This window comes from Mixophyes fleayi, chromosome 1 (assembly GCF_038048845.1).
Source record: "Mixophyes fleayi isolate aMixFle1 chromosome 1, aMixFle1.hap1, whole genome shotgun sequence".
NCBI classification, from domain to species: Eukaryota; Metazoa; Chordata; class Amphibia; order Anura; family Limnodynastidae; genus Mixophyes; species Mixophyes fleayi.
The window spans coordinates 161,794,876-161,809,594 of record NC_134402.1 but is presented as its reverse complement, the minus strand read 5'-3'; the positions used below and the strand labels follow the sequence as shown (position 1 = coordinate 161,809,594).

The 14,719-nt window shown below is 39.3% G+C and overlaps 1 protein-coding gene across 2 annotated transcripts in view; it reads right to left on the bottom strand.

Annotated features, from left to right (window-relative positions):
- Positions 1–14,719, bottom strand: part of LOC142144130 (N-acylethanolamine-hydrolyzing acid amidase-like) — a 38,616-nt gene that overhangs the window by 12,713 nt on the left and 11,184 nt on the right. For both annotated transcript variants that reach the window (XM_075202615.1, XM_075202624.1), the window contains exons 3-6: positions 12,657–12,783; positions 12,353–12,443; positions 5,914–5,990; positions 2,673–2,845 (exon numbers count right to left, since the gene is read on the bottom strand). In XM_075202615.1, the coding sequence (XP_075058716.1) occupies positions 2,673–2,845; positions 5,914–5,990; positions 12,353–12,443; positions 12,657–12,783 (468 nt within the window). The remainder of the gene's footprint in view (positions 1–2,672; positions 2,846–5,913; positions 5,991–12,352; positions 12,444–12,656; positions 12,784–14,719) is intronic.

Sequence of the window (14,719 nt, the reverse complement as noted above, 5' to 3'; positions counted from 1 at the left end):
ACACAGACTTGAAAACAAAGGTTATGAAGGACCCTGCTCATTAGACAGCTTACATTCTAAGTGGAAGAGGGTACAGCTGAAATAAGAGGAGCAAATGTGGCTCAGTGTGGAGATAGGGACAGTTGTGAGGGTGCATCAGTGTGAATAGTGTTATCGGGGATAAGGTCACCTCTAAAAAAAGAGATGGGTTTTCAAGATCTAAAGATTTGAAAGCTGTAAGAAAGTCTGATTGAGTGTGGTAGGGAATTCCCAAGTGGGGAGCAGTACAGGAGAAGTCTTGTAGGAGTGAGATAGTCTTTAACTAGTTTATCTAGTTTTTAATGGTGTTATATGAGGGCTATAAAATAGAAACGAATCCCAAACCAATATAAATTTAGGTATAATTGTCCCATGGAAATGTAGCCTGCTTAAAAAGTACATATCATGCAGTTTTCAAAAAACAGTAACTGTATAGCTATTAATAAAAACCTAATTGCAATGTGATTAAAAACATGTGTTTTAGAAAAATCAGCTGTAAGACTGTGTACCTCTCTCTGTATATCATAGACATCCAGTACACGGACTGTTCATGCTCTTGTTAATACTCACTGATTGACTATCAGTACTCACACTATCAGTTTTAAATAAAGTATGAGCAAATTCATAAAGTGGTTTCCAAAGTTTGGAGTCAGTACTATGAGCCACACCAATGCAGTACTCATAAAAATGTCACTATTCTGAATTCTGGGGACGTTACAATCGACTTCTGACGAACACAGTACAAAGTAACACAGCAATGGTGGCTCTACTTTTGCCCATGTGTACCTATCCATTACCACTGGCAAACATTCTATACGGCTGTGTGGTGCTTCCATATTATTTTTTGGATTGTACGTTAATGGATCTACAACTTTCAAAGGACATGCCCTTAATACATAAGCTAGCACTGGATGGACCAATAATTTAACAGCAACCATCAAGATCTGAGCTTGAACCAGGGCTTGAAAGCGTTTAAATATATGAGGACTATGTGCCCGATTCATTAAGGCATGCAAAACTAACATATTGTGCGCTTTTTAAAAACACACATAATTTGGGCATACGCAGGTAATTAGAGGTCTATGCACATCCGTATTCAAGGAGAAGCGGATCTAAAGAAACGTCTTTGGTTGAATATGGGTTTAGGTACGCTCTTCTCTGACAGACACAATACACTGCAGGATACCTACAATATATGTGTGACATATAAAGTCCCAGCAGAACGCAAAGAAAAAAACAAAAATAGTATTCAGTTTTTGTCACCTCTTAATAACATAGTCATTATTGAAAACACATAATGTTTCCCCATGAAATACATTGTTCCGGATGCTATTAATGGCTACTGGACATAAAAAACATTTTTACAGTTGCTCTTGATTGCAAACACATTCTAGCATACATAGGCGACACTTACACCTGACCTGTAGCTGGTGCAAGTGATACGACTGAAAACACGTACCTTAGAGATGTCAAAGCTTGAATTGGATGTTGCTGCGTGTGCTTGAGCTTGGCACGTGCTTACTGTACATTGACTACGTGCCCAGTCCCCTCCCCGTTCCGCCCATGAAACTATAGGCTGTTGGAAGTGTCATTTGCGCTCGAAGATGAATTGAACACAATGACATATCAATTCCTGCACATATCACAATCCTTAATTATGACAGGATTCAGGTACCTATTTATCAATTTCAGCTGAGGAAATACTAATACAAATAGTGGGTCTGGATGGGATAAGCATTACATACTGTTAGGAACTGCAAATGTGGAGGAAATATGAGGTCAAAATAAACCTTAAGAATTTTAACAATGTCATACCCCAGGGGAATGATGGAATGTTCTGGTAACCAGTACAGGTTACATTTTTTTTTTCTGTCAAGCAGACTGCTGGGAAGAGATGGCACCATGATGCACTATGGGAAGATGGCAAGCCAACAGAGGCAGTGTGATGCTCTGTGCAATGTACATTGGCATTCATGTGGATGTTACTTTGATAAGTACCACCTACCTAAACATTGATGCAGACCAAGCACACCCCTTAATGGCAACAGTATGCCCCGCCGGCAGTAGCTTCTTTCAGCAGTATAATGCGCCCTGCCACAATGCAAAATTGTTCAGGAATGATTTGAGGAACATGACAAAGAGTTCAAAGTGTTGACTTTGTCTTCCAAATTTCCCACATCTCAATCCGAACGAGCATCTGTGGGATTTGCTGGAAAAACAAGTCTGAGCCATGGAGGCCCCAGCTCACAACTTACAGGACTTATAGGATCTGCTGCTAATGTTTGGTGCCAGATGCCACAGGACACCTTCAGTCTATACCTAGGTGGATCAGAGCTGTTTTGGTGGCACAAGGGGGACCTACACAATATTGGGCAGGTGGTTTTATTGTTGTGGCTGATTGGTGTATAAACGTCAGCACAACATGGCATACATGTGGTGCAGACAAACTTAAATTTCAGCTGCTGTTTACCGCCTAAGTGTCCTTGATTGCAACACACATAGTTCAAACATATTCCCCTATAGTCATGAAGGAGTAACAATATATACAAACCAGCAAAATAGAACTACACACAAAAATAATAAAACAAACAAAAGACAAACAAACATATTCGATGTTACATGGTTTGATTATATTGTAGTCACACGTCACTCACTCTCCTCTTAATGGATCCAAAGGCCAGAGATCGGCAGGTCCATTCCTGTTTCTAGTGATCACCAAGCCCTCTCTTGGCTGTGTGCCGCCCATAATGTAATATATTTCAGCAATAATTGGGGTCTTGGAGAGCTGCAGAGCAGCTGCTTGAAAATCTTTGGCATCATTCAGTGTCTGGCAAGGAAAGAAATGTATACTGAATATGTTGCTCATATGAAATTCCAAGTGTATAAACTAGCTGAACATTGTGTACTTCAGCAAAACTTACTATGGACATTAATTAAGGGGTTAACCAAAACAAAATAAAACTACTATGCTCCAAAAGTATGTATAAAGTGCTTATAAATATGCTATTATATATCAGTCGCTGACCCAAATGAGGTTGCCAAGCTCAAAAATATGTATCTAGAAATGGTATGTGCCACGATATTATTGCACCATAGATAATACACATAGATGGCGGACTGCATATTAGTCCAATTTATTATATTTTATCTTCAAGAATTATACATATAAATTATATTTAAAAATATTCTATATCAAATAATTATAACTAGAGTAAGATATAGAGAAGACATAAAAAAAACAATCAATTATATGAATATTTAGTGTCTGGCCAGTACACTTCGGTATAGGTTTTGTATCCTCATTGGGTAAGTATATACAGTTAAAAACAATATATCCGGATAATAATATAAAAACATATGTAATTGAGAGATAGCAGATGGGGTGTACAAAAAATATGTAGTAGTCTCTTTCTTCTGTTATCTCTCTATTAAATTATCTAGCAAATGTGCGCTCTTTCGTGACATTCCAAGGCATCAGGAAGTAGGCAAAAACTGAACGGTGCAGTTTATGTCATCCTCATCACTTAAACACAGTGCTAAATACATGTGCTACGTTCAAAAAGCCGGCGCCACTGTACACTTTCACATTAAGTGCTGGATGGTTTCTCGAAAACAAGGTAATATGGCTATGATGTCACCAGGGCTCCTTTAGTGTTTGTAGGGAGGAAGAGATTGGATCTCAACTCTATTAGATAATGTTGCCTGAATCTAATAGTAACTTATATGCAAGCTACTATTAGATGCAGGTAACACTAGCCCTAATAGTGCCTGTGTGCATGCGATATCCCTCAGACATTCCCATCATTCTAAAGGGTATTCAGAATTAACAATAAATAAAAAAGTGCTAAAAATTAAATAAAATAAAAAAGTTAAAAGAAGCAAAGCAAAGTCACAAGTCATCCTAACACCCTCCCCAGCTTAATACAACCACTGCACTTCAGTGTAACACACGTGTTTTGTATGAGCATCATGCATTCAAGCAAATATGTGTGAGTAACCCCCTGCCACTGTGTATGTTCTTGGGGTACATCGGTAGTAATGCACCTGTTCACCTGCACTTTCTTCTCTACTCTGGATAGCTCTTGTAAGAGACCAGAGGGCCTCCGCACACACGTGTTTTACAGTGATGTCTGTTATGTGTCGACACAGGTGATGTTGCGTGGTTATGCAGTACAATAGTTGAACATTAAGTTGGGTGCCATAATATCTCTAGAACAAAATATAATTCTTTATTTACACGTTTTATCGACTCCAGCACAATATTTTGGTTGTATAAAATAAACATATATACAGCTCCTATCTCTACCAGCACAATTCTTAAAGTAGTAGCACAGTTGTGGTTACAAAATCATACTTCTCCTAGCTCCTGCAGCATAAATTTTAAGCATTTGGTTAATGACAAACATCACAGTTCAGACTCTACCTGGTCCCTTTATGCAAACATACTTTTTTGGCTGCTTCTTCTGCTTTCAACACACGCAGGTTCTTACAACCCAGTGCTCGACTCAATCTCACATTCCTTAGAGTACTCACATAGATGGTGATAGGCAAAACATTCCCTACATTCAAGGTAGATACTCTCGGCTGCTGCAGTAATGATAACACTCTTGGTCGTCTCAGCTGTGGCTCCGACACTTTCTTTATTGTGTTCTCTCAGCCCCTATAGGTCAAACTAACAGCTGCCTGCTCTGCTTTCTTGCAGCGACCCTCTCTAGGGTCTCTTCTCCCTTAATGCTGTCACATGCCGCAATCCCCCCTCTGTCTGGGATCTCCTATTCAGAGGACTCTTCCCCCTGGAGCACTGGTGGTCCACACTGTTACTGGCAGTGACCCCTCCCTCTCTCAAGGGTCTCTTTTCTGGACTGTCCCCCTCTTACTTTCTCAGGGGACACTCTCCCAACGTTTAACTTGACCAACACTGCTACCCGCCATAAGCCCAACTCTGTCTGTGGGGGAGATTCAATTACCTCTATGGGGTGCGAGGAAAAATGAGTGGAGATTTCTGTCAAATCTCTGTCGCAAGGTGTTTAATGGATGTTCCGGAGGCACCTTCCAGATAATTGATTTCCCCCTATGTCTGTTCAATCAGCCACATGTATGCTACCAGAATGACGATAGATCCTGTACCTTCTCCTCTCTGTCCCAAGACCCCGCTTTCATGTCCATGCCGCTTGGCTCCGCCAACCTAGTTGACGAAGCTGATGGGGGGGAGGGACGGGCAATTCAACCAGTCACAAAATAGTCAATCAGTGTTCATTTTAATGTTGAAGTCCCCAGGCATTTTTTTTGTCTTAGGAAGGACTGTATTTACCTTAAAGGTAAATTAAGCACATACTTAGGGCAACACTGTTCATAGTAAGGATAGAAATGATTGCTTATTGGTTTTAATTTTCCCCTTTTCCATTTCTTTTATTTTGCTACTTGGCCTTTTGAGGGATGTTGGATAGGATGACGTGTAATTTAAAGCATATACAGATAATACTAAAAACATTACTAACTGGCCCGAGGCATTTTCACCTGTTTTTATCTACATCAGGAGTCCTAGTGGCACTAAATAAACTCACTTGATATATGATTGATGTATATGCACTGTGAAAAACTGAATTTTCACAAGATCAGTTGTTTATATTGTTTCTAGATTAATTGACAGGTATAACCTACATGTACCAAGTAAGAATTTCAATTTAAAACAATAAAAATCTGTAAGTCAGTAACAATAAATAAACTGTATAATAATTTAATCAGTTCAGACAAAGACTGGTAAACAATCCATCCAAAGTATTTGCCCCCAAAGAAACATGCAGATATTTCTATGATTGTTTCTACACAATATATTACTTTACTTATAAGTAGCACATAAATAGTTTTAGACAGTTTAGCTCACTGTATACTTACATCTCTGATTAACCAGCTGACAGGAGAACTTCTCTTCAAAAACGCGGAAATTGCATTCTCCCACCACTCCCCACGCTCTGTGGATAAAGGAATTGCTGACAATTACATTTGCTCACTAAAAAATATTGCATAGAGAAATTAATTCACACAATTGCCTTGGTACTAAGTCATTGCACACAGTGCTCAAAGCTAAATGCCGTGTACCTAGAGGATGATGCAGAGTTGGTTGCAAAAGGGAATAATATACTCATAAAAAAAAAAAAGCAATGAAAAATAGAATATTGCTGCCATATGTAGAGCTGTGCACATCTTGACCACCTGGCTTGTGATAAGTCAACATTTGTTATAGCAGGCTGCGAAAGAGTCGCCTCCTAACAGGTGTATATGTGTGTTTCTGCTGGCCTGCAAGAGCTGCATTTGCCTAAACATTCCATTACTGTACACGTTAGAACACATCTTCACTTGCCCATCCTGCCTATCCAGGCACAGACAGGTGTAACTGTCGGAATCATGCAAATGTGCACAAGATTTGCACAAACCTGGCATAAGTCCACGCTGCATCAGCCCCTTAATGCATAAACAAAGACATGAGACCGTTTGGGATGGGAGGTCTGCCATATGTTTGCTCCAGACACATCTATAGCCCTGATTTAAGGTTGCATGTATTTTAAGGCGCATATAACTCAAAATACAGATGTGTTGATGCTTCTACCAAAATTAATGTACATTTTCCGCACTATCCAATATATCGTTCCTAAACGAATGATAGCCCGCTTCCATACCCTAATGATGTCATATGTGTGGCGCCAGAAACGCCCCCTACTTTCCCATAAACGCATGGCCCTGTCTAAACAACGTGGGGGGTTGATGCTTCCTAACCTAACGTATTACCAAGAGGCCTGCATATTGAGTCACCTGGGTAAATGGGCGCTCCCGCATGCTTCGAAACCATGGGTGGATTTGGAAAGAGCTCTGTGTCCTAGTTACCCACTGTTAGACCTTCTCTGGACACCAAAGTCCGCTCGCCCACCTGCTGTGTGTAGGTTACGGTCCATCTCGAATGCCATGCAGGTGTGGGATAGGATCATTGTGCTGCACACTAATTTTGGACTCCCATCTCGCAATCTATCCCTCCAGGCATTATGTCAACTCATCCCAGAGTTAAGTCTGGGTGTTTGGAAAGAGAGAGGAATTTCCTCCCTATCGGATCTGTTTGCCCAAGACCTATTTTTCTCCTTCGCTCACCTACAAGATCGTTACAGCCTACCATCCTCTGAGACATACAGGTACTTGCAAATTAGACATTGGGTTGGAACGGTCTCTAAGACCCCCCCATTCTCTCATGTTGCTTCCATCACCGGCCCTGGGTAGACTGACAAAGAGCGGCAGTAGAGGCGGAATAACATTTTGGTACCACTATATTCACTGCCTGATTCCCACAAACAAAACCCCTGCACAAATCCAATGGGAAACGGATTTGAATCTAACTCTTACCGAACAACAATGGGAAAAAATTTTACGTAAACTCCCACCATATGTCTAAGTGTATTAACCATACAGAGATGCAAGTCAAACTTATTAACCGACTGTACCTTACTCCAGAGCGGTTGCACAGGTTTTGGCCAGGCCAATCAAAATTTTGCTGGCGTCAATGTGACCAAGTAGCGGACATCTTCCATGTCTTCTGGACATGTTCGGTGCTTCAGCCGCTGTGGAGTGAAGTATTTGCCTTAATCTCCACTGTCTTAAAGACCCCTGTTGCCCCAGAGTCGGCCTTAGCTCTACTCCATGTCTACCCGACATCCATTCCAAAGCATGATCGGTACCTAGTGGGCCACATATTGTTAGCTGCTAGAGTGGCAATAGCGCAAAACTGGAAGTCCCACATTCCTCCTACTATTACTCGAATCATTTCTAAGATACAATATAGCTTTGAGATGGAAACAACAGATACGTCCTATGCCTCATCGGCATCAGCCCCTATTATAAGATGGTTCAGATGGCATGAATATATCACTGATGGCCCAGGGACTCCCCAGGATATCTCTGGTTACCCAACGACTCAGTCACCAGTGGCCCTTGTGGAATCCCCCCAGCCCATTGACCAGCTCCCATCCCCAGGTATTCTTCCCCTAGAGGAGCTATCTTCAGACAACCACAGTGAAAGTTAAAGTTAATATGTCTTACTGTTTGTTATAGTTGTAAATACATACTGTTGATACTGTGTGCCTTGATTTAATTGAGTGATTCCTTTCCCCCTGCGTGGGGAACCCCTATGTGTGTCCCTTCGTATGTATCTTCTTCTCCCCCCTTTTTTTTTCTGTACCCCATATTCTTTTGCAAAATCTGAATAAAAATATTGATGCAGAAAAAAAAAAAAAAAAGAGGCATTTCTACCAATATAATAAAAACATTCGAATACATGATCGTGACACGTGTAATAAAGACAGCCCTGGGGGTAAATGTATCAATATGCGAGTTCTTCAACACCCGCGTGTTCAGCCTCTTCCGCGATTAAATTTCAAGCGGCGCTGCATTGTAAAGGGAAGTTAACCCTTTACAATGCAGCGCCGCTTGAAATTTAATCGCGGAAAGGCTGAACACGCGGGTGTTGAAGAACCCGCATATTGATACATTTACCCCTAGATCTCTTGAAAAAATAAATAAAAAAATACAGATGTGTAAATGTAAGCATGCAGGTGCATATTTGTGCATACAGGCATCTTTTATGTTTAACTCTAAATTGCTCCCTTAATACTCAAGTGGAAGTCTCATGACATTACACATAGTAGTGAAGGGCACACACTTCTGGAGAAAAAAAAACTGGAGAGACTTATTGACGTCTCCTTTGAAGGTCTTTTCTGCTAAATTAAGAGGTCATTCTCAGCAAAAACATGATATAGAAAAAAATGTAAATTGGTCTGGTCATTGTGCAGGAAGTATATCTGGGGATAAATGTATGAAGCTGCAAGTTTCTGGCTTGTTTGAAAAAGTGGAGATGTTGCCTATAGCAACCAATTAGATTCTAGTTATCAATGAAAGCTAGAATCTGATTGGTTGCTATAGGAAACATCTCCACTTTTCAAACCTGCCGCAACCTTGAAGGTTGACACATTCAACCCCTGGGGATAAATGTATGAACATGCGGGTTCTTCAACACACGCAAGTTCAACGTGTTCGGCGATTAAATTTCAAGCGGCGCTGCATTGTAAAGGTAAGTTTACCTTTACAATGCAGCGCCGCTTGAAAATTTAATCGCCGAACACGCGGGTGTTGAAGAACCCGCATGTTCATACATTTACCCCCTGGTCTTGAAAGGGTTAAGCTACCTAAACTTTAGACAGGAATATTGAGTAAAAGAAAAAATAAAATTACTTATTTGAAAATTCACTACAATGCTTACCATTGCTTTATGCTAAATCATCAATTATAGACAATCACTTTAAGATCTGTATGTATGGCCTCCCTGCACTCCTGCAGACACTTTTCCCAAGAAGCTAGTGATCGCTCCTGTGTATTCCTCTAAAAAGTAAGCATATTTTTTGTATGACTAATGATTTATCTTAATTTGTTGCTAAAACAAATTAAGAAAACATAATTTTGGGATTATGTTGTTTTTTAAAGAGTAACTAAAGGTATCCAAGTTAGGAGGAAGGTGCTTCTCTAACTGAATAAGCAGTGATTGACAGCTAGGTAGACCTGCTGTACAGAAAGTATAGTTCTGGATAATTGAAACACAAGGACAGAGTATGTGAAGCCCCAACAACTCAGTCCCAACTTTTCTGACCTATATCAGATCCCATTAGGACACTGTCCTAAATATGTGTGAGACATTGCAGCTGTCTGTGATGGAATAGTAAGGTACTACTTTTTTATTTAAACAAAGCTGCAGTGGAATGTCAAATTAACACGGCACAATATATTTTAACTTCCTGGTCCATATCTTAAAATGTCTATTTTAGTGGTCCTTTAAATATCAGCTTACCTCCGTCAAGCACCCTAATGACGTGACCTGAGATGGCTAACCAGGATTGTATGAGCACTGATAGGCAATCTGACACACTTCAGTTGCTGCATGGTGCAGACCTTTAACCTTCAAAATGGTCAAACATTACGCTTAATCGCAGTAATAAGTTAAAACAATACATTTAATCAGAGAAAGAGATGTCTATCTGTAATAACATATCAGTAGGCATTTTAAACAAGTGTTACCAGCTATAATAAACAAATCTGACAAGGAAGAAAGGAGTTGGGGGCTACAGGTAAAAACTAGGAGGCCCATTACTGGTATAGAGGAAGGCATCATTCATGCATTGTTGCTCATCAATGGTATAAGTGCCCATCACTGGTATAGTTCCTGTTACCCATCTCTGGTATAGAGAAAGGTATCATGCATGCAATAGGTGACAGTCACTGTAGTTGTTTTTCTACTCGCCTTTGGCATTTTAGCAGCGAGTTTCTTAACTGTTACTTTACTACTTAAATTTTCAAAATCATTTTTTTTTGAAAAAATAAATAAATTATGTTTACACTAACAACATTAAGACCACTAGCAAGTGAAGTGAATTACAGTGATTATTTTTTTTACAATGGCAAATGTCAACGGGTTGAATATATTAGGCAACATGTGAACAGCCAGTTTTTGAAGTTGATACATGTGAAATGCAAAAGAGCTACACTACCTGCATGCAAAAGAGCTATAATACCTGAACCCAAAAGAGCTATAACACAAACAGACAAACAGGAGTACTAGAAACCCAGTAGTACTATTGCACTAATAGTAAACCTACTGCCTCTAATCTGCCTTAGAACCGGATACCGAACAGCAATAACATTCCACCGTTGTATGTCCACTACAGGCACACAAAATAACTCCACCCCCACAGCACTACAACAAGAAAAAAACAGAAAATACCCCCTTGGAAAACAGCACCCACAGGACCGGAACTCCTATACAACCAACAGACCACCACTAAACAAGCGCAGATGTTCAAGGTCCCCCCCCCACAGAAAGGATACTGTCACCCCCAAGCAATCCCACAGCATAGCTACTGTAGCACAAATTGCGGAAAAAGTTTAGGCTGGCTATGATAGAAAGATGTCAGAACAAACAGTGCATTGCAGTTTGCTGTGTATAGGGCTGCATACCCGCAGTCCAGTCAGAGTGCCCATGCCGAAAGCGCCTACAATGGGCACGTGAGTGCCAGAATTGGAACATGGAGTGGAAGAAGGTGACCTGGTTTGATAAATCACATTTTCTTTTACAGTATATAGATGTCCGGGTGCATGTGCATTGTTTACCTGGTGAAGAGATGGCAACAGGATGCACTATGGGAAGAATGCATGCCGGAGGAGGCAGCATACATTCTTCCCATAGTGTCAGGGCCATCTTTTCCATAGGGCACGATGGGCAGCTGCCCAGGGGCCCCACGGACAAGGGGGCCCCATAGGCACGGCTATTCATGAGAATAAATAATCCTGCAAAAGAAAAAAACCTGCAAAAAAAAACCTTCAAGGGTCACTGAGCAATCTATCTATTTCTATCTCTATATATCTATATCTGTATCTGTATCTGTATACATCTATATATCTATATCTATATCTAGGGGCCCCAGTGCACTGTTTTGCCCGGGGGCCCATAATGTTGTTAAGATGGCCCTGCATAGCGTAATGCTCTGGGCAATGTTCTGCTGGGAAACCTTGGGTGGATGTTACTTTCACATGCACCACCTACCTAAACACTGTTGCTGACCAATTACAACCCTTCATGGCAACGGTAATCCCTGATGGCAATGGCCTCTTTCAGCCGGATAATGCGCCCTACCACACTGCAAAAATTGTTCAGCAATTGCTTGAGGAACATGACAAAAAATTTCAAGGTGTTGACTTGACCTCTAAAATCAGAGCCATGGAGGTCTCACCTCGCAACTTACAGGACTTAAAGGATCTGCTGCTAATGTCTTGGTGCCAGATACGAAAGGACACCTTCAGAGGTCTTGTGGAGACCATGCCTCAATGGATCAGAGCTGTTTTGGCGGCACGGGTGGACCTACACAATATTAAGCAGGCGGTAAACATGTGACCCTCTGAGTCTGTGTCCTTCAGGTATGCTGCTAGACTAATGCTAGCTGTTACTGCATATATCTGTACCTGTAGTAGTCCACAGTATATAGATATATATATATTATATATATATATATATATATATATATATATATATATATATATATATATATATATATCTGTAAGGATTTTGATAGTGTGAAATTAATTGTATATACATTTATACATTTTAACAGTGCATAATATATATATATATATATATATATATATATATATATATATATATATATTTCCTGGTAATGCAATATTTACGTTTAAATATGAAATGTACATTATGTTTTTGTTTAAATTAATTTCTATGATCACTGCTATGTACCTCTTGCATTGCCAGTCACAGTAAACTTGTAGGGGCTTTGACCAGTCCATAGTCCAACATAGCCTATAAGGGTGGTGCCTGTGTATGCTATCTAGAAAAGAAAATATAACATTTCATTTTTCAAATAACAATGTAGATCTCTTTGCACGGAGTATCATAAGGATGCCTCATACGAGGTACAGGAATTAAAAAAAATATATTTAGTAAAGTCATGTATGCAATATTTCATGATCATTTGGCTACTAACTAGCTTTTCTATATAACAGCGTGCAAAGAAAGTGTAAAACCTGTGTACATACTGTACCTTCCCATCCCTTATGAAATCCAGATCCATGGTTAGGTTTCTTAATAGATCAGGAAAGGGACATTCCAAATTTCTTCCATGGTAAATATTGCCTTTTTCATCTTGTGCAATTATACTAGTGCAATACCTATATTACAATACAGAATTGAACATGTACTTATTGCTCATATAAACAGTCTTTTATATTTAATTTTAGTATATAACAAGTACATATTAAGAGAAGTCCATACACAGAGTCTCTAAGAGAAAAGACACATATATTTCTGTTTCCATTAGTATATGTAACGCTTATATTAATACAATGTATCCACAATGAGTTAGCAATGTAAAGAAGTACAAAAACAATATTGTGTTGCAAAAGCATTGGTTCTCAAAGAAACAATGTTTCATTACTGAACACATAACCAAGCTCTTGAAACCATATGGAAAATTTAAATAGACTGTGCACATGAAAAAGGAAATGAAACTGATGCATCACATTCTAAAAAAACAAACCTTCTGATATGTCACATGCACTTTCAACACATCCAACATAACAGCTCATGATTAACTGTTCCTCCAGCCCACAGAAATCACTGTCCATTGACCTTTATGCAACCATTAAACAGTCCAGAACCCTTCTGACCAGTATTTAGTGAAATATCCATCTGACTAGGCAGTACAGCTGGTTCATTAAATATAACTTCTCTCTCTCTAGTGCTTCAGTAGAAACATATTTAAGAACATGTTCTACATGCAGCTAGTGAGGAAAAATATTTAGAGGGACATCTGTATCTGTGCCAGATATATAGCTGTCTCTATATTGTGACTGCTCCTTCCACCTGTCTGTATATACTTAATAAATTAGTTCCTCCCATTTAATCGTACATTTGCTGTTTAAATAAATACATAAATAATAATTACAGTTCAAATCAACAAACCTAGATGTGAGAATCGCTCATTAGACTAAACTTTTTTTTATATGTTGATGATTAAAAGTTATGAAACTGAACTCTGGAGTTTTACAATTAATGGAAAGGTGTAACATTTTCACCTAGAGAAAAGTTTACTCAATGCAGGGTTGTCATTAGTGTGCATCCAACATATGGACTGCAAGTTGCAGGAAGAAATTCACAATATCACAGGTACTTTTTAATTCTGTTTTTATAGGCATATTACATTTTGTGTTTGCATTCTTTTTGAGATCCTGCTGATTTTGCTTTACTTTTATTTTAACTTTATTTTTCTGGATAAAACCATGTTGCAGTGCAAATGAGCTTATTATTTTGCACATAAGTTAAATCCTGTCTGGTTTTTTTACTCAAATTCTTGCCTACGTTCTTAAGATGAATCAGGCCCCATGTTTTTTTCTGTAGTGTAGTGGTTAAATACTTACCTTTCATCTTCTGGATTAAAAAGAAATAAACAGAGACAGCTGTAAGTGTATTCAGTAGGCGGGCTGGCCAAAGTTTAACTCATTGCGCTGGGACATAGTATAGAGTAGTTGTGTCACAGCTAGTGTTTTTTTTACAACCCAATGGATTATGTCAGATAAAGATTCAGGAGTTGATAGGCATGTATTTTATCACTGCACTATAGAAGAAATGAGAAAAATTACTTATTACTTAAAATACGCAAGTAAAATTATTTACTTATGGAGAAAAGGGGGCACACTAGATTTATTTAAAGAGTGGAACAAACTAGATTTAGTGAAGGAGTGGGGCACACTACATTTATTTAAAGTAAGAACAGAGCACATTAGATTTACTAATAGTAGAAACGGGACACACTAGATTTAATATTAGAATTATAGGGGGAACTTTTTTTCAATGTTTCCTGGTACTCACTTGCCTTGGGTATCAGGAGTAGGCCAATGCAACTTAGGAACCTCAGGAATGTTTGTTCGTTTACCACACCACCACCAGGGGCCCGGGAAAGATGCGAAGTAGTACGACCTCCGCTTTAAAGGGAGGAAGGCATATTTAACATGGTGGTTTCCACTAAATTGCATGTGGTTTGGCTTAAACTGCAAACGCTTTAGGTGAATTTAAACCACGGCACATAGCCGGCAGATTATATTTGAA